This window comes from Hemibagrus wyckioides, linkage group LG13 (assembly GCF_019097595.1).
Source record: "Hemibagrus wyckioides isolate EC202008001 linkage group LG13, SWU_Hwy_1.0, whole genome shotgun sequence".
Taxonomy (NCBI): Eukaryota; Metazoa; Chordata; class Actinopteri; order Siluriformes; family Bagridae; genus Hemibagrus; species Hemibagrus wyckioides.
This window is the reverse complement of record NC_080722.1, coordinates 13696684-13719927: the sequence shown is the minus strand read 5'-3', so window position 1 is coordinate 13719927 and position 23244 is coordinate 13696684. Positions and strand designations below refer to the sequence as shown.

Here is a 23244-nt window from a genome sequence, read left to right as displayed (position 1 = left end):
GAGTTTCTGTTCTCAAGTGTTACCATTGTTTTGCATCTTGAGGTAAATCCCTCTGTATTTACATGAAGACTTTGACTGATTATGCCTACCTCTGCAAGAGTGTTTTTGACTTAGCTGGATTTGTGAATCTAGTGTTCACCAAGGAATTAATTTTGCCATCATCCTTTTTAGTTGTCTGCTGTGGTCTTCCAGGTCTTTTGGTGTTGCTGAGCTCGCCAGTGCATTCCTTCTTTTTAAGAATGTACCAGATTTGACCAACTTGAACTTTTATCTCCTTAATTTTTCCTAACATAATGAGGTAACAGGGTGTACCTGTCTTTAGTCGACTGCATTAACCATTTAGTTATTAAGTGGGCAATAACTAAATGGTTAATGCAGTATATTTGTCAAACCCTTTGCATAAATTTGGTATAAAAAAAGTATAAACTTCAATCACATCTTGCTGGCTTAGTTTCAAATCAATTCTTGTTGTCTACAGAGGCTAAAATTTCACAATGACTAAATCCTTAAGGACTCATCTGGATGCTATATACTATTGACTCCTTGATTATTATTCAAAAGGAATCTAAAATAATTAGCAATATAATTAGTAGTAGCATCCTAAAATGTATGCACGCATACCTACATTTTCAAGCTATAGTCCTTTTCCTACAGAGAAGAAATAAACCTGCAAACTGTGGTATTTCTCATGCAGATTGCACCCTCTGTCTCTAGTGCTAGGGTTGTACATAAAAGCATAATGAAAGGAACTAAATGGATTCCACGCCGGCTCCTGTTTTATCTCCCTTTATGCCGGCCTGACACGAGTCGGCCCTGTCTTTGAAACGGCCTCTGAGACTGTCAGAGCTGACTCCCAACTGACACACAGGAAGAAAGAGAGGCTGAAGAGCATGTCAGAGGAACGTTTGATCGTAGCCGGGAAACAAGCTGTCAATAGCAGCTGAGATTAACCTAGCTCACTAAACATATATCCACATGTGCCATTCAGGAGAGATACATCATCCTTCCCTCACTTCAAGGGCATTATTTATCAATATGAAATTTTAACATTCCCTTCTCAGTAGTGCTTCGGAACCTTCACCTCTGTCCTGATGCCTGATCTGCAGGAACCATGATGTTGGGACGTGCATGTCTAGATGAAGGATGATAAATGGTGCTACCAGTCTAGGTGAAGGAACGGGGCAGAACACACCTGTCAAGCCTGTAGCCAACCTGTCGATTTTATTCTGAGCTAAAACATGGATTTTTAATTTGTATTTTTGATCTCATTAATATGTATTTGAGTGTCAAGCTCTTATCATAATGGATATTGCAGTTTAGTATCAGTATTATATGTGTATATGTGCAGTTCTCTGATTGATTGTTACTGCTATTTAGGAAATCTTACATCACTTGTGGGATGCTTGTGTAGGTGAGAAATTCAGAGTGACCACTGGAGTGTAGGTGTAAGTGTAAGAAGAAGGAGGGTAGGTGTTTTCCACACAGATTAGTAATATAGCATTGTATGCTGAGATAAAGAGAGCAGCACATGAAGATAACTCACAGACACATGCATAAACTATCGTACCTAACTATCATCCTAACTGACCTTGAGTAATGGTGGTAGTGTAGAAGTACACACACACACACACACACAGAGTTTATACATGTAATTGTTCTCTTAGATGTTGCTTTGCTTATTTTGCGTGTGTGTGTGTGTGTGTATGCATGCGTGAAAGTATATTTGGTAGAGCATGATCAGGAGAAGATGAAGAGCATGAGTGTCCTTACGCAGCCCCGGCTCCATCTGTTCCTCTGTTTTAATTATTGTGGTAGTGAAAACAGAAAAAGCCGAGCGATTGTATTCATCCTTTCTACACATAATTCCGTAACATTAAAAGAGCACCAGCAGAAGCTTCCAGATTTTTGCCATGTAAATAATCTTATTTGTCCATGCTCCTTACTAATGAATGCCGTCTCCTTTATAAAAAAAACAAAAAAAACAGCATTAATTAATTCCTAGCGACCTCCAATTTCGCTAACAGGGAATATGTCTCAATTAGGAAGAGGATGCCTGTTAATATTTGTGTTTAAATTGCATATATGTGCATATGCATACATATGCTTCACTGACATGGAAAATAACCTTGCAATTAATTATGCTCCTAATTTAACACTGAGCTCAGAACGAGCGGTTTTGATGGCAGTCCACAGTTCTTGTGCTTCTTTCTGAGCATTGGGCACATTGTGAATTGCTGGCTGCTGAAATCTCAAGAAAGATACTCTTGTCCTGTGAACAGGGAAGAGGTGCAAAAAAATCTTTCTTTGCCTTTTCTGAAGCCAGAATAACAAACAAGAGCCTCAAATTAGATTTCCCAAAACATAACATTCCCTCTCATTAAGCGGGTTGCTGTGGCCAGGAGCTGAAATAGCAGAGCCAGAGCTGAGTGTGCCATGCTCCCCTCAGCAGCCATCTTAACTACAGTCTTTAACTAAATGAGCAGCTGGACATTCGGGCCAAGATATGCAGCTCCGGCTCCTCCTATGATCATTTTTTTTACTCCTCACGCAAACATTTTTTTCCTTGTGATTTTTTTTTTTATTTTACTTTTGATGTAAAGTTATCGTTCCAGCCCAGCAATTTTTCTTTTTTGCACTTGCTCGTGTATATGCAAGTTTTTGTGTGTGTCAGGCAATGATGAGTTGATGCACTTAACCCATACAAACCAGTGGAGGACGATGAAGGTTGTTCATGTAGCAAGTGTATTTTTGAGAAAGCTCTCAGAGCTTTGGCACCAGGCCTGAACCCAGGGTTTATGCTTCACTATCACAAGAAGGATGTCATCTAAACCAGTTTTTCTCAAACTACTCCCCAGGGCCCCTGAACAAAATGTGGACTGACTAAGAGTTACTTTTACTTGGTAGCTATAGCAATAAAGCCAGAGTTTGTGTCATTGAGTGCTGACCATCGGTGTCTAAGGTTTATAGATGACCTCATGTCGTCTAGGCTTGTATTCAACTTGTTACAGACTGCCTTTGTTGTGTAGACAGAGAAAGAGTGCTAATAGTAAACAGTGACAGCAATATTTTGGCCCGTATAGATGTCAAACCATCTGCAATATTTACCACAAATGACTCAACGCAACTGCATACAGTGTAGCTGCAGAACCTCGAGAGGGACAATAAACGAGAAAACTAAAAAAAAAAAAAAAAACCAATAATTCTAGCAACATCAATACAATTGCCCAAGAAACATCAGCAGAGGATTAAATAACACACACACTCTCAAACACCAAACATGTGCCAAGGGAACAGTTAAACCGGGAGTACTGGATATGCAAATGAGCACCAGCGCCATACCTGGAACTAACATGCTCCATCATCATGCTATGAAAAATACAGGCAAATGACTTGAAATCTTCTGCTCGTCATATCCACATTTTAAATACCCAGTCGAGACACTTTAAAAGCCTGTCAGTAAATGCATGTAAATGCAAGTAAAATATATGTATATATAAATAGTATAGTTTACTCAGCATATATAACCTGGTTTTGTCAGGGTTTTAAGGATTTTATGTAAAATCCTGGACATATTGAAATACTTGTAGTAAAAAAAACTGCAGTGCAATGATGTATTAAAGTATGCATTAAACTGTGATATAAAAGAAAACTTGAATTTAAAGACAATTTTGTTCTACTTCTTTGTCAGCTGAAGTGCATTTACTAGATGACAGCTAGGAGGGTTAAACTATTGAGTGCAGACTTCTGGAAAATGAACACAGGAGGCAGTGCAAACTGATCCACTGTCTGTTTTTAAACACTAACATGCCGCTTGTTGCTATAAGTTCAAGCTGGAACTCTGCATTTATCCAAAGCGCTGAAGCAGTAACTTAAATCTGAGTCTACGCCAAAGTTTGAACACGCTACAACTAAAGAGAGCTTAAGGCGACGTGGCTCCGTCGCCACACATACGGGTTCTAAAGCAAGTAAAAGTAATAGTTTTAAATACTGTGAGAGTATGAATAGCTGGTGATTCGTAAAGATATGGAGCAAACAGTTAAATGTTGAGGCTAATGCGCAGTTGTACACTTAATAGAACCTTTTGTGCAACCTGAAAATTCCAACACAACAAACAAATGCAAGGTGTGTTAATGTGTGACAGGTAAACAATAGGCAGTTGCCACCTCTAGACTGAAGAATCTGACACCATGATTATGAAAATTTCAGAGTGATGTATGTGATACGGGTGAAAAAAAAAGCAAGGATGTAATTACACCTGACTTCATCCCTCTCTTCCGGTTTATCAGGTTTTTTTTAAGGTTGTCACTATGCTGGGCTTCATTTTACATTTCGTGACACCACAAACTTCTCCTCAGGCAAACAGTGTGAACTGGCACACACAACTGAATAGAATCAGGAAACCCACGCAACGCAGAAAGATTGCGGCTTAATAGCTTCTTGGGTTATTAAAAATTGTGTTTGTTTGTGTGTGTGTTGTAGCTGGCAGGCTCTGGGTGTCAGGGCATGAAGAGGCACGGCCAGAGGTGCTGTATTGAGTTATTTTACTGCCAGGGCTATGTTGTAGAACTGGACAAGGCAAAAAGGCACAAAAAGAGAAAGAGGCAGGATTAACGTATAGTCTGCCAGTCTGTCTGAGCATTTTGCCACTCACCACATACCAGGGGCACCATTTCCCGCCCGGAGACAGGCCAGTCTGAGGATCTGATTGGCTGGGTGCCACAATGCACTTACAAAGGCTCCTTTGACTGCAGGTCAGTTGGTTAACCAAGCAGTCGAGGGGAATATACATTCTCTCAACCACTCAGCATGCCCTTCTTCTGCTACTGCTTCTTCTTCTCTTCTTACTTTTACTCCTCCTATTCCTTCCTCTGTCTCGTAGCCTCACCACCAAATAGGTCATCAGTATATATTTTTTCTTTCCAGCTTTAGAATTCCTACATTATTTTAGAGCACGCTGGTCTGAGCAAGATATAAGAGTTTACAGTGAACAGGAGGGATTTAGTCTCGGTCTGTGTCTTAGTGCTGTGGTGATGGACCACAAATAAGGGTTTAGTAAGATAAGATAAAAAGGAAATAAAAATGAATATGACGCTGATACCTTGTGCCTCACTGGCATGAATCATGATGTCATGATGTCATGGCATCTTTTTCAAGATTTGATGAACTGCTGTTTAGTCAGATGTTTAACGTGAAGCCACTCTCAAAAGGGTTATTGTCACTGGTCCATTTTAAACCATGCCTTGATCTGGGCATCCTTAATACTGATCCTTAATACTGTATGTACATACTGTCTGGCCACTATGTTAGGTTTGGTACAGCCACATCATCTTCTAAATATGTATATATTTAATGATTTTATTCTTGATTAAATATAAATGTCTGGCAATATGTCAGCGTTTCTGTTTGTTTTTTTGTTTTGTTTTTATGTAATAATCCTGTCCAATTCCTATCCTTAAGGTGAATATATATATATATATATATATATATATATATATATATATATATATATATATATAATATATATGGGTTTTTTTGTCTTATATTTGTCTAATTAGCTAATCTTGTATAGCTGCTAGAGTTTTCAAGTCTTTGATGAGAAAAATAAACTGTCTATTGGCTTTTCTATAAGGAACGGTGTAGACAATAGTGATTTAAAAGCATGAAATTAGTAGTTCAAACTTGTGTCTTCATGAAACCTTTATCAGTTACATACTCTTTAGACAAGTGATTATAAATCCAGACTGTGATATTGGGATGTATGTTTATCATAATTTAGCCTCAGTGTGAAAGACTGAGATTACATTTGTCCAACTTTGTGTCTTGCGTATATGAATTATGCCAGAAACCTGTGGTGCTTTATATGTGGATGTCTGTCTATTTTATGGTGCTGAAAGCTTTATGTAGCACTCCGAACTAATCCTGTGCCAGCTTTATTTAGGGCGAAACAGCTGTGTGTGTAAAGCACAGTAGCTTAGCACAGATCATATTCTATCAGTGTCTACTAAAGAGCAGACCAACAGCACTGTACAAACCTCCTCCCTCTATCTACTATGTATTATCTACTCTCTCTCTCTCTCTCTCTCTCTCTCTCTGTATGTTTGTGTTTTTGCTCTCGTTTTCTCAGACTCTTTGTCTCCTGTCCCCAGAGTGCAAGGTGTTTTGCATATAAGTGATGTTTAAATGGATATTGTAAACTTGCACTAGTTGTGTGACTCAGGGACTTCATAGAGGTTTGATCAGCGAGCTTGAGCTGTAATACATCCGAACAGCCTTAGTTTAGGCAACAGAACAGATAGAATGGGCCTGCAGGCTCTGTAGCTTTGAGAGACTGATCAGACAGTCCTTGTAAACCGATGACTGTGCACTTTTACAGGAATCGTTTCTCTACACGTACACATATTCCAGTGGTACGGATAAAGGTTGTGTATTCACTGGTAGGTTTTGAAGTGAAGCTGTTTTGCTTTTTAGGTAGCTCTTATCTCTCATAATTTTCCTGGTTCCTAGTTAAAGGACAGTGCATTTTGTGTGTGTGTGTGTGTGTGTGTGTGTGTGTGTGTGTGTGTGTGTGTGCGCGCGTGTGTGTGTGCATGTGTGTGTTTCCGTACACCAGAGAGTAACTGAGGTACTAGCTCATGCTCCCTTTACAGCTGAGTCCATGCTGTGGGTTGTAGGGAAATGGATGTGTGGGGAGACGAAAGTGTCTGTGTAAGCTAAACCATTTTCGACAGCAGGGCACAGAGAAAACGACAGAAAAAAGGGAGTGAATCGGAACAACAAGAAGAGCACAAACAAGTCTGAAGTTTGTGTTTGTTTCAGAAAGGAGGTGCAAGAAAGAGGGGACTGTGTGTGTCACCGCCCTCTACTCTCCTCCCTCTCTCTCTCTCTCTCTCTCTCTCTCTCTCTTTCCTAGGAAACATAAAACAGACAAAAATTCTACTACCCTTACCCTTCTCTTCCTTCACACTACACACACATGCACACACTCAGAGGCAGCAGCAGTAAGCAGGGGGAAGAAAACCTACTGCTTGACTTTGGTATAAATTATTGATTCTCTTTCCCTTATGAATTTTCCATCGGGTCCCTCTGTCTGAGTATGATATTGTGCAGGTGTGGTGCTACAGAGCGAGCTTCTATCAGAGAGAAACTTGCTTAAACCCAACGAATACGAGACCACAAACATTGCTAGTGGACTCATCTGTTGTTAGCTCAGTTTAGAGAGAATGCATTAGAATATGCCTCTCATGCATGAATTACCCGGTCCTCTCTGGAGACATTCAGCGAAGAGTGGAGCGATCTCCCACTTATTATGTATTTTTTCAGAAATATTTATTGACTTCTTCTTTGACACCAGTTTCTACTCAAGTCCCTGATCAGCGAGGGCACCCTTTTGACCTCTGAACTCTGGGGTCATAGGCACCGGAAGGAAAAGTGCACACTGACAGCCAGCGCAATGTGTCTGCCGCCAAGCTCTCTCTCTCTCTCTCTCTCTCTCTCTCTCTCTCTCTCTCAGAGATTGAAAAGAGCAGAATAACAATATTCATCAATTATTTTGCAGTTATCACCATGCTTATAGAACTTTTACCCTCCCCCCCTTGCCAGTTTTATCTTCTCTTTTCTCTCTAACTCTCTTTCTCTCCCTCTCTTATGTGGAATAGATTTTCTGCTGTTTTCTTCATCCTGACCCTGAGAAGCTTCAGGGCCTGATTAGTCAGATTCAGCACGTAGTCTATTGATCCGAGCCTAAAGGGCAATAACCAAATGGGGCTGGAGCAACAAGTCAATAACGCAGTTATTGCAACAAATCATGGCCCTGTGTTTCAATCACTACTCACAACTGTGCGCTGTATGTAATCATAAGCGAATTAATGTCACTCACAAACCTCTCGCACCTGCTTATCCCATCACCTCCTACCCTTTTCTGTTTCTCGCATTGTTTTTCTTTCTTTCTCTTCCACATACATAGCCTTCCAAAATAATACAAGCAATTATACATTCATCTCAGTCAACAGCTTCACATCACACATTACCAGTGTAAATAAATTTCACCAGTGGATCGTTGTATGTGTATGTGTATATATATATATATATATATATATATATATATATATATATATATATATATATAATATATATATATATATATATATCTCGAGTTCAACCTTGGTAATTCACATCATTGACTACAGATGCATTGATTTCTGAAGCAGCAGTACTTTGAATTCAGAAGATCCAGAGTGGAGGAAGCGCCCTTTTCTGAAAGTGTGCAAGCATGAAATTTTATAGAATACTTCCTGACCCATATAAATAATTTAGAATTATATAAATAATGGGTATGTTTGTTATTCTTTGTGGTTGGTGAGTTAGGTATACTTGTTAGTCAGCAAACTTAGGTTGTGAGGTATAGCGAATCCACAGCAGATTCACAACCAACAAATTCCAACCTCTAAATGAATTTTGTATTAAATGTTAGGAATTATCACGTACACTCGTCACAATTATATGTTTTTAACTGCAGCGAAAAAATAGCTGACTTTTAGTCGCAACTAATTCGCAATGCCAGCATGCCTGTGGCTTTCCACTCACTTTCTTCTGCTCTTCACCTCTCTCTGTGTCTTGCTTTCTCACTTTCCCTTAACATACATGAGCTGAAGACTCGAATTTGCCGTACAGGATTCGGCTGTGAAATTGTAGACCTGAAGGATCTGCAATTTTAATGAAATGGCATGGATTATTTAGAATGACTAAAATCTCCCTTGTAGTGTCAAGTCGAGGGATGTAGAATGACATTACCCTTTCTTCAGTTCTCCTGTGCAACCATGTGGCCAATCTCCAGCATTTGGAGTGTGTTTGAAGAGTCGCATTGAAACAAAAGGAGGGAGACACAGGACTAAATAGGAAACTGTGACCAGGGGGCTTTTCTTCTCTAGCACTTTTTTTTTTTTTTTTTTTTTTTAAATTATTATTTTATATGTCATAAACAGGCTGTGGTTTACAGTTTGTTGTTCCTCATTCAGCCACCAAGTTCAAGCTCCCTAGATGAGTGACAGCTCCTAACTACCCTCTAAACATATTGTTGGATAATTGTGATTCTATAAGTGGTAAACAAGCAACAGAATAAGATTTCTATTCTCTCAGCATGAAGGCATAAGTCAAGGTCTTTATTTCTTCTATTTCTTTCTAGAACTGTCTTTTTCCCCTCTCTCTCTCTCTCTCTCTCTCTCTCTATTACAGCGTCCTCTATTCAAACCACTGACATTGCCTAGGGAGAGCTGTCTTACTCTGGCTTTTTCTTTCGGTCATACACACACACACACATCCATATCACATGTCCACACACTTAAAACCCTCGATGTATAAAACTGTACCAAAACCTATATATAACTCATTAAACAGACTTTTGTTGCTCAGGTGGCAGCTCCTGCATGCTTTACTAGAGCAAGGACGGCCAGGGCATTCAGCCCATTAGGTGTTTTTTGTGTTTTTTTTTTTATCTGAAGGCTGTTTGCTTTAGGAGACGCACAGCTTCACACAGAACACAGCCATAATTACACACTTTCACCTGATACCTGCATCCTTTTTCTGTTTACGTGTTCCTTTTTACTCGCGTGGTTTATAATGCACTACGCTCATCCTGTAGCTCCATATTATATTATATCTTCTCACTGAAAGCAATAATCACACTCAAATCAGCTCCACTTTTAGTGATGGCCTTGGCAAATTGCTGCTGAAGAATCCTTTTCAAGATCTCCACTCCAACTCTGTTCATAAATGATAGATCACTTACTGTTCTCACTTCAGAGATGCATGAAGGCCCTTTGGTCAAAACAATGAGGCATTCAGATGAAATACTGTATTTATGAAGTGTGTGTGGTTGTGTGTATGCATGTGTGTCTGTGTTTATTGCATATCTTTATTTATTTATGTGGGGTCACATTAGTTCAGTATATTTCCAAGAAAGCATTTATTTAGTTCTCATTTTAACCAAAAAAAAAACCTACGCCAAAAGAGCAGTACAGTGGAGCAGCATGTAGAGTTGCTGCCTCCAGGTGCTGGGTTGGATCTTGAAGAACAGTTACTGCCTGTTTAGGGTTTCATATGTTCTCTTGATTTGGGTTTCTTCTCGGTTCTCTTGTTTCCAACACCCTGATAGGTGCATTTTTTGCTCAAAATGTGTGAAAGTGTACGGAAATAAGTGTCTCATTCCATCCAAGTAATGCAAAAGTTAATGGAAATCCCCCCTGGCAACCAAAGTGTCTGTGCATGTGTGTATCAAGCTTGTAAATGATCAGTCATTTACTAAAAAGACGTACACATTAACAGCTGACTGATCCTCATTCTAGTTCTGTGGTCTCTCCTTCACCCTGTACCCTGTACCGGGTCAAACTGCTGGCTGTTCTTCCTCTCTCCATCCATCTCTCTCATGACTTACCTCTATATAAAACATAGTGTGTGATTGAACCACTGAGTCAAAGCCCCAGGTCTGGTCTACCAGTCACAAAGCATCTAAGCTGAACTTCACTCTTATTCCACTCCTCTCTTTGAACGTGCACACAGCTGATTTATGAGACCTAATGAGATTTCAATGTCGAACAAACAATAAAAATTTATGCGTTTCAAAGTTTTCAAGAGCCGTGATTCCATGGCTAGTGTTACACCCTTCCACCGCCTGGTTATACAATCCCCAGCTGTCCCTCTTATGGAATGTGGTTGTTTTTGTGTGTGTGTGTGTGTGTGTGTGTGTGTCAAAAAATTTCTGAAGAAGTAATTCATCTTACTTATAAGAACACTGTTCTTGTTCACCCTGGGCCACCGTCTGTCTCACTTTACTAGTGATGAGGATTTGAACTATTTCTTTTTTTGCTATTCAAATATCCTCATCACATTTTAAGAACAAAGAAGAGCATTCAAATATCCCAAGGAATAAGGTTTTGTTTATGTATTGTAACTACAGATTAGAAGATTTGAATCTTCAGCCTAACAATGTAAAAAATAAAGGTGAATAAACAGTACCTTTGTCTTGTGGAGTCCTGTAAGTTAATGGTGCATTGATTTAATAATATAAGCATGTTCATACGCACAGGTATTCAGAGGTGATTAACAGTACTTTCCACTGGAACGAAAACACTAATCCCGTGTTTGGTTGTGTCTGAATACTCATTTTACTCATTGTACTGCTAAGATATTGGGCAGATCCTGCTTAGTCACCAGTGCATCTGAATGTTGAGGTATGCTAATTACTGGAAAAGTTGTCTGACCAACACTGAATGCGTGTTAGTCTCCTTTTCTGTGACACTGAAGAATTTAATCTCTCAGGCTTTTGTAATTGGGGAACATTTAGGTAAATATGTGAGGAATGAATCACAACAGGGCGTGCTGCTATAGGGAAATAATCATCAACGTATTTGCTTTAGGCCATTATTATATTTGTTTTCCATTGCAGCGCTTCATGAAGTGTTTTATTCTTCTAATACCACAGCAGTGTATAGAAAATGATGTATCTAATTGTTAAACACAGCCACATCATACTGTTTTAAATCTATTTTTAGTTAAAGTTAAAGGTGTTCAAAACAGCTATAAAGTTCTCTGTCCTAAAAAATTTACAGTTTCAGAAATCTTAATTTTCTCTGTTAAATAAAATTCACAATCATTTATTAGGTGTACATTTGGAGCATCCACCATGCAAGTCCCTGTGGGGGGGTGGAATAAAGTATTAGAATGAAAGCATTATTATAAACACACTACAGTCAGAGCTGAAATGAATCATTTTCTGGTCAGTCAGAATCATGAGTTGAACAGCGATGTGATATTAAGTCTGAAACGTATTGAAATTGTGCCTGGATTGGCAGCGTGAAGCTTTACCCCCAGCACGTATTTTGCAAGTAAACGTACAGTACTAGCTGCGTAAAGCTCTTATCTCTGCCTCAACTGTTCTCATTGTTTAGCGAGGCTGATTTGTTTGTTCTGAAGTTTCCAGTACAGGGTGCAGGCACAGCAGGATTAGCACACCTATGTTGACTGCTGCCTCGGCACATAACCTGGACCGCTGCCATCAGCCATAACATGCACTCTGAAATATGTTTACTGTCCCCTTATTGGCTGCACAAAGGCACAGGCCTTCCCACTTTTGGAGTGTGTGTGTGTGTGTGTGTGTGTGTGTGAGAGAGAGAGAGAGAGAGAGAGAGAGAGAGAGAAAGAGTTTTACAGGTGCATATCGGATCTCTCCCTGCTTTTAACATCAGCACCCTCCCTCACAGAGAAATAGAGAGAAAGAAGGAGTGATAGAGTGGGAGGAAAGTAGGATATGGAAGGGCAAAAAAGAGCAAGGGAGGGGGAATAGAGAACGAGTAAGAGGGAAATCAAGAGGCTGGCATACACAGAAAGGAAATAGCAAGTGAAGCAGACTGGCAAAAGTAGAAAGAGAGGGAGAAAGAGTGCTAGTGTGTTGGCAAGCAGCCAGTGAAGGGAGTGATCTGTAGATACTGAAAAATAAGAGAAAAATCAGAATGCCACTCGGACAACGCTCCGGGACAGCCTGCTACAGCTGCCAGAACGCGCCGTAGGCAGAACTTCCTGAGCGTTCATGAAAAAGTGTTGCAAACAAGGTGTTTTTCCCCCTATCTTCACACTCTCCTTCTTTCTCAACATCTCTCCTTTCATACTTCACCCCCACCCCCTGTTTCTCCTTACCTCCTTTCTCCAGGAAGAATCTAAATCCCAGGCTGGCCTGCTACTCAGATTGTTAGCTGCATAATAAAAAATGCATGAGTGTGTAGAGCAGCGATCTCAGTCCTGTGAGTGTGTGTACACATCTGCACGCACAAGGCTCGTCAACACACTGACATATAAGCTGCTGCATGTGTTCAAGACATCAATTACTTCCTATTTTTTCTTGTTTTACTCCTTTTATGTGATCTTATTTTTCTTCTACAGCTTTTCCATTAATACACAGTGAGTGTGAGTGTGTGTAGGAGGAGGGTCTTTCTCTACAGAAATTATTTTTACATTGTTTCAGAGGTTGCACACTGTGTGTGGGGGCTATACAGGGAGGGAGCAGGAGCTCTTCTGTAAGCATTACAGATCTCTCGGTCTCTGAGCCGCTTAGCTCTATAGTAAGGATAAGAGTGATGTAGCGGTGTGGGAAGACCAGCTCAGCTGCCCCATAATCACACTAATAAACCCTGTTTAACTGGCCTGTTATACACTGCAGCGCTTTAAACACACAGCTACGGCAAGAGCTCAAGAAAGAGAGTGTGTGTGTTAAAGTATTCTCCGAAGAACTTAAGCACCGTTTCTCTTTTGGGAATTATATGGTGTCAAGCACTTTTAAGTAAATAACATGCAATTAAAGGGAACTTTTTTTAAACATTACCCCTGGCAGACTGTGTGTGTGTGTGTGTGTTTAAAGACCTTGAATGTCCCTGTGATGATATGAATACATGACAGTTTTGACCTTGTGAGAACCTTTGGCTGGTCCTCATAAAGAAAACTGCTCTTTACACTAATTGCAGCTTTTGTCTGTAAACCTAAAAGTGCGAAAGTGCCAGAAGACATTGTTTGGGTACTGAGGTTATGTGGAAGGTTAGGTTTGGGTTTTGTCACATCAAGGTATCATTAAGAACGCAGTCCACTGAGTTGGTATGTCACTGTTCGCACATGTCATTAGAAAAGCAAGTGTGTGTGTGTGTGTGTAAGAAGTAACTGTCCTCATAACTCGCAACTGTCCTGTTTCATTTCAGATCAGAATTTGTTTAAGAAATCTAAAATAAGCCCCAGACACTTTCTGTTTAGGTACAGAGCTTAACATAAAGGAAAGTTGTAGACTGCAATGATGGTACAAACTACAACAAAAAGGCAGAAAAACCCCAGCATGTTTGTGTGATGTGTCTGATATCGCTCCTTTTCTCACTTCTTCACTATATAGACTGTCGTGTGTAGAGCACTATGAAGAACAGTAGTAACAGAGACACCACAAAAAAAGAGACAGACTGCACACTGAAACCACAAAACTACAGAAGAATTAAAAGTGACTTTCTGTAATTCCATACTAGTGCCATGGTAATCCGTCCCAGACCTCTGGTTTGATCTTGTGCTCAGGTTTCTGTCTGTGTGAAATTTTTCCCATGTACTCCACATGTTCTGGGTTCTATAGTTTCTTCCAGTTTACCTAAAATATGCTGGTAGGTGTATTCAGTGCTCTTATTTGTCCGTAGGTGTGAATGTGTAAGAATGGACCTGCCAGGATCCTTCCAGTATTCGTGGAATACTGGAAGACTAGGATGAAGCAGTTACTGAAGTTTAACAATGTTTTAAATTTATATGGATGTATAAGAAATTGGTATCCATCCTATAAAATAAATAAAATAAATAAATCTCTCTTTCAGTTGTTCTACTTAAGCTAGAGGTTTAAACACAGTGCTCTATGAGTAATAATATAATTATAATCATTAGTCTCACAAGTCTCTTAGCCTTACGGATCACAGAACTCTAGCCTAAATGTGCATCTGTAACAGGTAGACTATCTGCACAGCCATCACATTTTGAAGAGTGAACAGAATTCAAAGCAGACCTTCTTGCCTTTTGCAGTGTGTAGAGAACTCGTAAGCTAAGTGAGTGTGTATTTATGAGGCATTGACGGCTAAGGCCCTATAAAGGCTTCTTTCACGTGGCAGTGTGTAGAGCGCAGTAAAGAGAGCCTGATAAAACATTTATCCTTGTTAGTTTGTGATCACACGCTCAGTTCCGACCCCCCAACTTTTACAGCGCACGCAGAGCACGATGTCCATCAGTCAAACCATTAGTGAACACATTGATCGTGCCGACACTCCTCCCTCTCTCTCGCTCTCTTTCTCTGTTTTCCCACTTCTCTGTTTCTCCCTCTCCCCTTTTTCCCCTTCTTCTCTCTGCAGAAATCCTGGCTGGAGGAAAATTCAGAGCAGTCAGACGCCAATTGGATTTTGTTTTATTGCCTTAGTCAAAAAAAAAAATCCCTTGGTTTTCATGGGTCTTTTCAGAGTGGTTTGTGTGTGTGCGTCTGTCTGTCTGTCTGTCTGTCTGTCTATCTGTCTGTCTATCTGTCTGTCTGTCTGTCTGTCTGTCTGTCTGTGTGGCTGAGTGTGAGTGCCCAGTAGGCTCAGGGGTGTTATTGTTGAATGGTGTTGGCTTAAGGGAACAGCTCCCCCTTCCCCCAGTGTAGAGGTGTATCACTGTCCTCATTAGAGCCACTAATAAGGAGAACTAAGAGAGAGAGAGAGGGAGAGAGAGAGAAAAAAAAACACGGGAGAGAGGGGAAAAAAAGATTTTAAATTTTAATAACACGGGTATGATTTTGTAAATTTTTCCTGACAGAAAAGTCCTCATTATTTTTGTCTGTCTCCAAGCAACCTCTTCTCCACCTCCTCCCCTGATAAACGGACTTTTCCTGCTTCTCTCTCTCTTTCTTTCTTCTCTCTATCGCTCAAACTCTTTTTGAGCTTAGGGCAATATTCTTAACCCATTGACTGAGTGTAATTCTGGCTTCTGCTTTTGGAAAGAGTTATTTTGGCAAGATCGGGACTCTTGTCTGCCATTGCGGTTTGCTGTGCCTGGCTCCATGTAGGACATGTAGTGTACTTCATGCTCAGAGCAAGTGTGTGCGTGTGTGTTCATATACGTGTGTGCACGTGTATGTGTGTGTGTGTTCATGTATGGCTCACCCTGAGCTGTGAGCTGTGACAGCACAAGCAGCTCTCTCCAACCCTGTCATGTGTCAGAGTGAAAAGATGGATGTAGTTTGATGGCTGTTGCTCTGCTCTGTTCTTTTCGGGCCTGGCTCAGCATAGGACAGAGCTTCCATCAAACCTGCATGGCCTTCCATCTCTCGCTCTCTCTCTCTTTCTCTCTCTCTCTCTCTTTCCTTCTCACACTTTTATCACATCACTGCTCTCACCACTGCCACTATCCAGCTTGCATGGAGAGCCCAGGCATGAAGCAGCATGTGGTCAGCTCTTAGTGGTCAGCTTAAAGGCTGCTGACACAAAGGTCATCAAGGGCAGAGCACCTATTTCTGTGAATCCTGCTCTCCTTAAATAGATAGGTTCTCCACCAAAGCTGTCAGTCATTATGTTGTTCAGTGAGTGGGATATGTGAAGGCAGGAATGTTAGACCATAAACCGTTTAATGAATAGGTAAACCTCAATAACTCAAAAATGTGGACATAATGTGTTTTAAGAATAAAAAAAAAGATCTACGGCTGTAATAAATGGACAAAATATTATTGGACACATTTAAATAATGACCCTTATGTTTGAATAGTTGTATTATGTTCATAAAATAAATCTGTGCTGAGGGGTTCATGATATTTATTTTGCAGTTAAAGAGGTCCCATGTAAGATTGAAAGCCAGAAACACAAACCAGCCGCTGTGCACAGCCTCATGGCTGAATGTGCAGCAGTTTTGCAACCAGTAATGCTTTAAAGCAAATAAATCAGTTTTCTTTGTAGTTGTGCCTGACCACAACAGATATATAAAGACGTGTCTCCTGCTTTCAACCAGTTTCTCATTTGTACCAGTATACCCACAAACAAGAGTGTAGTGTCCTCTCTCATTCTTCCCAATGTGGCAATAATATAACGCTGCTCTGGTCCCTTCCTCTCATTCTCCCAGCCCTTTTTCCAGAACTTGTCATCAGCTTCTTCCTGTAAAAATCTGCACTCTCTTCTGGGGGGGGGGATCTGTGTGTGCATGTGTAAATAATCAGTGTAAATAATGCAGGCTAGTTAAAGAGACATGGGGGAGATCTGTCCTTGCTAAACAAGCTCTGATTAATGTCCTTGACTATGAGTATACTCAGACTTATGCAGGGCTGTCAGCCAATCAGAACAGTCCTTCACTCTCCAAGTTTGAAGAGCTCTGATTTAGAGCACATGTTATATATATTCATTAACCTTCCACCCTGTTACAAGAGCCCACCCATATATTATAACTGACTCATATACACTCCTACAGTCACAGGTCACTCTCACCGTCACGGCTTTTTAACCGTTATTTGAGGACCTGATACCGTATGCACCCAAAGTTATTAAACGTGAAACCTGTTAGTTGACCATCACTGGTCCACTTTAAGCCCGTAACCTTTGGTTTGCTTTACGTGAACTTGTGTATGTGTAAAACCTTAGAGCTACCAGGTGTCAAGTAATGTTTTTTCCAAGTTTAATGTTTCATGGCCGAGAAGGTTATACCGCGGTCCGAGATGGGAGAAAGCAATTAAACACAGGTGACCATAGAGCTGGTTTTAGATTATGCATCAGTCTCAGTAAGATTTTTGGACCGAATTCTATGCGTTTCTTGTCAGATTATACAATGAATAAAGAAATGATTACAGAAAATCACTGCATTCTGTTTAGGTCATCAATCCAAATTCCTGCAGGAAATAGTCATCTGTATAGAAATCCCTCAGTATAATAGTAAAACAATGCTGCAAAAAGTGAAACAGAGGAGTTTCGATGAGGAGTCACTAGTGACTGGGTGAAAGTACAGCGTGAATGTCAGTTCTTTCCCATCTCACAATTCAACAGTCTGCTCTTTTTATTTTTATATCCCATTTTTTATTTAGGCTTCACCAATGCCACTATCAAATATGTAGCTTTGCATTATCTTATTCTATTCTTCTATTGCTGGCTTTACTCATACTCTAGGCAATGGTTTGCAGGAAGCCTTCCGTTTAAAGCTGCTTGCCTATAATACATGTGTCGAGCAAAGGAAACATGAATAAGTTGTTTATTTTTATTAATAATACTTTAATGAAACAATAATAAGAACAATAAATTAATGTGTTTATATTTTGCAGAATGTGTAATTAATATACATGATAGAGTATGTGTATGAGAGGAGATCTGCCACGATCAGATGAAGCTGTACTACTCATCTTTTAACAAGAGAATTTGTGTGTTCAGTGCTTTATGGAGAACAGCAGTGTGTGTGTGTGTGGTAGAGAGCAGGGTGCTGCTGCTTGGCTGCAGTGGTGATGAATGGTGAGGGTGTGGGTTATTCATCTCCTGTTTGGTGCAGTGGACAGTGGCCCTGCTCTCTCCACATGTCAGCACATGGGATAATTCTGTCATTTATCAGGAGTGACTGGGACAGGAGTCGCCACCACAGGCCAACCCCGGGGTCTCGCCCGTTTGTCTTCCCCTTACTCTCCTCTTCACTTCCTTACTCACATGTGGCACACCCACTTTGACTCTCAGTCTCTACTGTAAATCTTTTTGAAATGTGTTTGTCCTTTTTGAAAGTTAGGAGAGGTGAACAAGGGCTTGTAGAGATTTTATGGCAATAGGTGAATACTAACTAAAGCCACTTATTATATGTTGTGCATGTGTGCGATATTTTTATTCATTTCATCTCAAGCTATAATTCAACTAAAATGTGTGTGTGAAATCTAACCTGTGGAAACGATAACTTTAACTTCAAACCTGAAGTGGTTGGATATAAATTTAGAGAAAGTAACAAAAAAGGTGTTGTAATAATAATAATATATTTTATTGTTGTTGTTAATGCATTTTTAATATAATAAGCACTTTTTTGGGCTTGTTGGGATCTGCTAAAGTACTAAAGTTCGATAGTAAATCCTAACAATGTGTCTCTGTGTATTTTATATGTAAAATAAACATTGCTCACATCCTGCATTGAGAATGTATAAAATCTGTGTCTCATTTCATTAACATTTCTCTGTGCCTCTCTGTCTCTGTGCAGGGTTATTCAGAACCGTATCCTTATCTTCATCCTGGGCGCCATCATCCTCCTCACCATCGTCCTGGCCATCTATTTCAATCTGCGGAGCCACTGATCTCCACTGACGGGTCCTGTGTGTGTGTGCACGTGCGTGTGTGTGTGATTAATAGCAACAAAAGCGCGCTGGAGTAATTAGGACAAATTGTTCATATGAATCATTCCTGGTGGGCAGTGACAGGTGATCTCCTCTCCACTCTGTCCTGCGGAGCACATCCACGCCCGCTCTACCCTCTACCCCGTTAAAATCATACTGCTTGGACCTTCCTGTTTAAACCTTTTGCATGGGACCTCCATCTAACTGACCTCCACACGCACTGTCCACATGGCGGAATAACGACAGAGGAAGAAAAGGGGCATTATGATCTGTTGTTTTTTTTTTAACATTTTGTCGTTGGTACTGCTAGAATGATGTGAGCGTGTCTGCGTGCACACGCATGTACATGTTCCAGTCCGAGCGTAGTGTAGTCCCTGCTCACCTCTGGGTGTGTGACATGCGCAGGAAAGGCTTGGGCCAGGTCTCTAGTACAGCACACAGAGCAGAATCACACACTACACCCAGCCCAAAGGTCAGTGCCTTTAGCAGCAAACACACACACGCCTCTCCCACTCACGCTTCATCCAGGATTAGCACCTTCTCACGCTGTTCCTCTAAGGTCAGTAAAGGCCTTGTGTGTGTTCAGGCAACCCAGCAGGACCACTTTTAAACCTTTGGCCACCCATAGCTTTAGTAATAACGCACGGCATAAATATTTGTTAACACACTCGCACATTACTAATATCTGTGTTTAATTTAAATCGATGACTATTGTACTGATGTATTTAGCTTCTTTCAGTAAATATGGAACATTTTATTGATCATTGCATACTGTATATTTCTGTGTGATGCAAAAACGTGTGTATACTGTATATGGCTCAGAAATGAGACGTGTGTGTTTTGACTCTGAAGGCTGTTCTTTTATCTCTGATGGCTTATTTTTAAAATGAAACTATTAGGAAATTTTTTTTTGTGTTTTGTTTGTTTGTTTGTTTGTTTTAATTTCCTCTTTATCCGTAGTGTTTCCTTTCATTTTTAGGACCAACTGGTAAATGATGGTGTTAATGATAAAGTTCAGGTCACAGCAGTTTATTTTATTTGATTGCTTCCATGTGTATGAGTGTGTGCTGTGCTGTGTTGTGTATAGTCAGGATATGGTACAGACTCAGAAATCACCAGTGCTTCAGATTTATGCAGCTCAAATATACTGTCTGTTCACATATGAGCATTTAAAAGACACACACCGAGCATACCTATTGATACTGTGTTTATTATTCCCACTGCATGTGACAGATATTCTCTCTAGCTCTCTCTCTTTCTCACACACACTCTTTCTCCTCCTCTGGCTGAGGGCCTGATGGACAGACAGACAGGCAGAGGGCATTTGGTATTCTGTTTCAGGCCGGGTAGATTGTCTTATTTTGGAAGCAGCATGATGGGGGGCTTTCTCTGCCTCTGCTTCACAGCTCGGGCTTCAAAGCACCAAATTAATGGCCAACAAAATAGTGTGTCTCTGTCCGTCCCATGTGGGGCCAACCCGTCGAGAGTTATCATTAAGTTCAGGAATAAATGAACAAAAAAGGAGAGAGGAGGAAGAGGGAGGATGAGGAGGGGCAGAATCCTGCCTGTTTGACAAACCTCATAAGATAATGACCTCGGTGATTGAGTTTTTCACCAACACGCCTAGACAAGACCGAGTGTCTGCATGTCTTATGTGTGTGTTTGTCCTCTCTCCTCCTTTAGAAATATATGTGAGTGTGAGCACTGGATCTAAGCCCTTGTGTGTGTGTTGAATCCAGGCATGCTGTGAGTATATTTTGCTTGTTATGTATGTGTGCAGCTGTGTGTGTGTGTATGTATTTCGCTGACTGAGTCTCTCTCCCTCTCTCTCTCTCTCTCCCTCTCTCTCTCTCTCTCTCTCTCTCTCTCTCTCGGCCTGTCAGATCCTCTCAGTAGTGAGTGGCTGGTGGAAGGCAGCGTGGCTGCGGCTCTATTTGAAGTTGTAATGGTGTCAAAAAGTCAGGGCTGACTGACAGCCGTCAGTCCCACTGGGGCTCATTAAATCATAACAACTTGACAAGGAAATAATTGAGCACTGATGACAAGTTGAGGCCCGTTTAGATGTTTTTATTTTCTTTCATTATGCCTTCTGACTATTATGTTCATTAAGAAATTGCATTAAACGACTCTTAGGGGGCTAATGATTTGTTTATATCCCCTTTTTTATTATTTAAACAGTAGCCATGTCTTCTGATACCTCGGCAGGCTGCTGCTATCATCTGCTGCGTCTATTTTTCTCTACACACCTTTTTCTCTACATCTCTTTTGTCTCTCTTTTTTTTCCCTTTTCCCTCTCTTCATTCTTTTCTCCTTCACTCTCTCCTCCCCATTATATTATTCTCTTCGTCACTCTTTACTTCTCATCCTCCCTTTTCTCTTTCTTTCCTTCTCTAATCTCTAATATTCTCCTTATTCTCCTCATCCTTCTCTCCTCCACGGCCAGCACTCCCCTATGTCACTTTCTCCTCCTCATCTCCTCTCTCTTTCTGTCCTGTTCTTTCTGCTGTCTCCTTCTCCCAACCACATTCTCCTCTCCTTCTCCTCCTCATACTCCTTTCTTCCTTTCTCCTCCACATTTTCCTCTTCTGTCTCCCACTCTCCCTCTCCTCTTCCTTCTCCTCTTCTCTTTCCATCTCCCCTCCTTATTATTCTCCTCTCTCTCTCTTTCTCTCCCCTTTCTCCACATTCTCCTCTCATCTCTCCTTCTCTCATCTTCATTTTCCTCTCTCCTCTGTCCATCTCTCCTCCTCTCTCTCTCCTACCCATTCCTCTCTTCCCTTCTTCCTTCACACACACATCTCTCACTTTCTCCTCCCTTCTCTCTTCCTTATCTTACACACCTCATTGTTTCCTCTCCCATTCCTTTCTCTCTCCTCACTGTAAGCAACTTGCTCTCTCTCCTCTTTTGCTCCTTCCCACCCCCTCTATCTCTCTTCTGGCAGCATGACCTATGGAATAGTCATTACCCTCTGATAGGCTGTGTCTGATTCCAGGGGACACTGTAGCAGTAGGTGTGCTCACACTTTAACATGTCATTCAGACTGATGTTAACCATCACAGTGTCTTTAGCCTAGCAGGCCCTTGGCCAGCTGACAGAGGAACAGTGATGAACCACAGCTCTCGTGTTCCTCTAACTCCGATAATAGAGCTACAGTGTAACAGTACTCTGAGCATGTATACACACGAATCCCAGAGCTACAGTGCGTGTTAATTCCACATGGGGCAATGGAAACGCTTCCTCTTATTTATAAACACTCCAGCGTTTTCCAGCCCGAATCAAATACATGGGATTACTATATCCAGCTAAGGATTCATGTGTCTCTGTGCTGAGAATTGAAGACCTGTTTACTGAAAATGGTTGTTGTGGCAGTTCCCTTAATCCCCCCCCCCCCCCAAGTACAAGAATGGTGCTTGTGGTAATAACACGTCATAGACATAGTGTATAACAAATCGGATGTAAAAAAATTTTAGGATTTAAAGCACCATCTCTGACATATAAAGTGTGTGTGTGTGAGAGAGAGAGAGAGCGAGCAGGCACAATGGGAGGTCCATGTTTCATCAGGTAAAGGTTCTCTCTTGAGAAATGTCCCTGTCCCCTTCATCCACAGTGATATGGCTTCAGTAATAAAGTATAAAGTTTTGTGTGTGTGTGTGTGGACCCTGTGGTGAACAGCAACATAAGGAGATCTGTGTCTTCTCATTTCAAGCACAGTGAGACAAATTTTAACAGCATTGGCTAATTTCTTCTCCAAACCAGTGTGTGTCTGTAAGTTGTAGATGCGTACATCACACTATCCTAACACTCAATGGCAGGAACCTGAAACAATGTCCACCAGTGTTCTTCTTTTCTGCTTTGTCCCTTTTTATATATTAAATGCCCATGAATTGGACATGGATGTGTTTGCTGTGATCATGTGCCCAGTGCAATATTTGTGTGTGTTTGAGAGTGCATAGCATCTGGCCGCAGACGTCCTACTGATCAGATCCATCTTTCTCGATTAGCGTGACTACTGTTCCTATTCTTCCTTTTTGCTTTCATTTGTCAGTGATTTTTATCGATTGTGATCTCTGTGGATATGCCGAGTGCTTGTCTAGTTGTAACACTGTCATTAAAGCAGTATTGCATTTCAACACCACCGTGTGTTTTCACCGCTCATTAGGCCTACGATTAGCTCCGGCGTGTCATGTCAAGTGCGTGTTGCCACAACGTGCCTTTTGAACTTGGGTTGCAAGTTGGCGCTTCCAAAGCCATCAGGAGGAAGGAATACAAACAGAGTGCCGTTTACGCTTTTTAACCCGCAGCTACAACCACAGTCAAACACCAGCCGAGCTCTTTTCACTCGCTCCCTTTGTCTCCTGTACCCCACTGTGCCACTAGAGTG

General features: G+C 40.9%; 1 protein-coding gene across 4 annotated transcripts in view; it reads left to right on the top strand.

Annotated features, from left to right (window-relative positions):
• The window catches only part of vti1a (vesicle transport through interaction with t-SNAREs 1A), a 102384-nt gene extending 79389 nt beyond the window's left edge, over nucleotides 1-22995 (top strand). For all 4 annotated transcript variants that reach the window (XM_058406028.1, XM_058406026.1, XM_058406029.1 and 1 more), the window contains one exon: nucleotides 18730-22995. Coding sequence is in view for 2 of the 4 variants with exons in the window: in XM_058406026.1 (XP_058262009.1) it covers nucleotides 18730-18823 (94 nt within the window). In the remaining 2 variants the exon portion in view is untranslated. The remainder of the gene's footprint in view (nucleotides 1-18729) is intronic.
• Nucleotides 22996-23244: the final 249 nt, after the last annotated feature.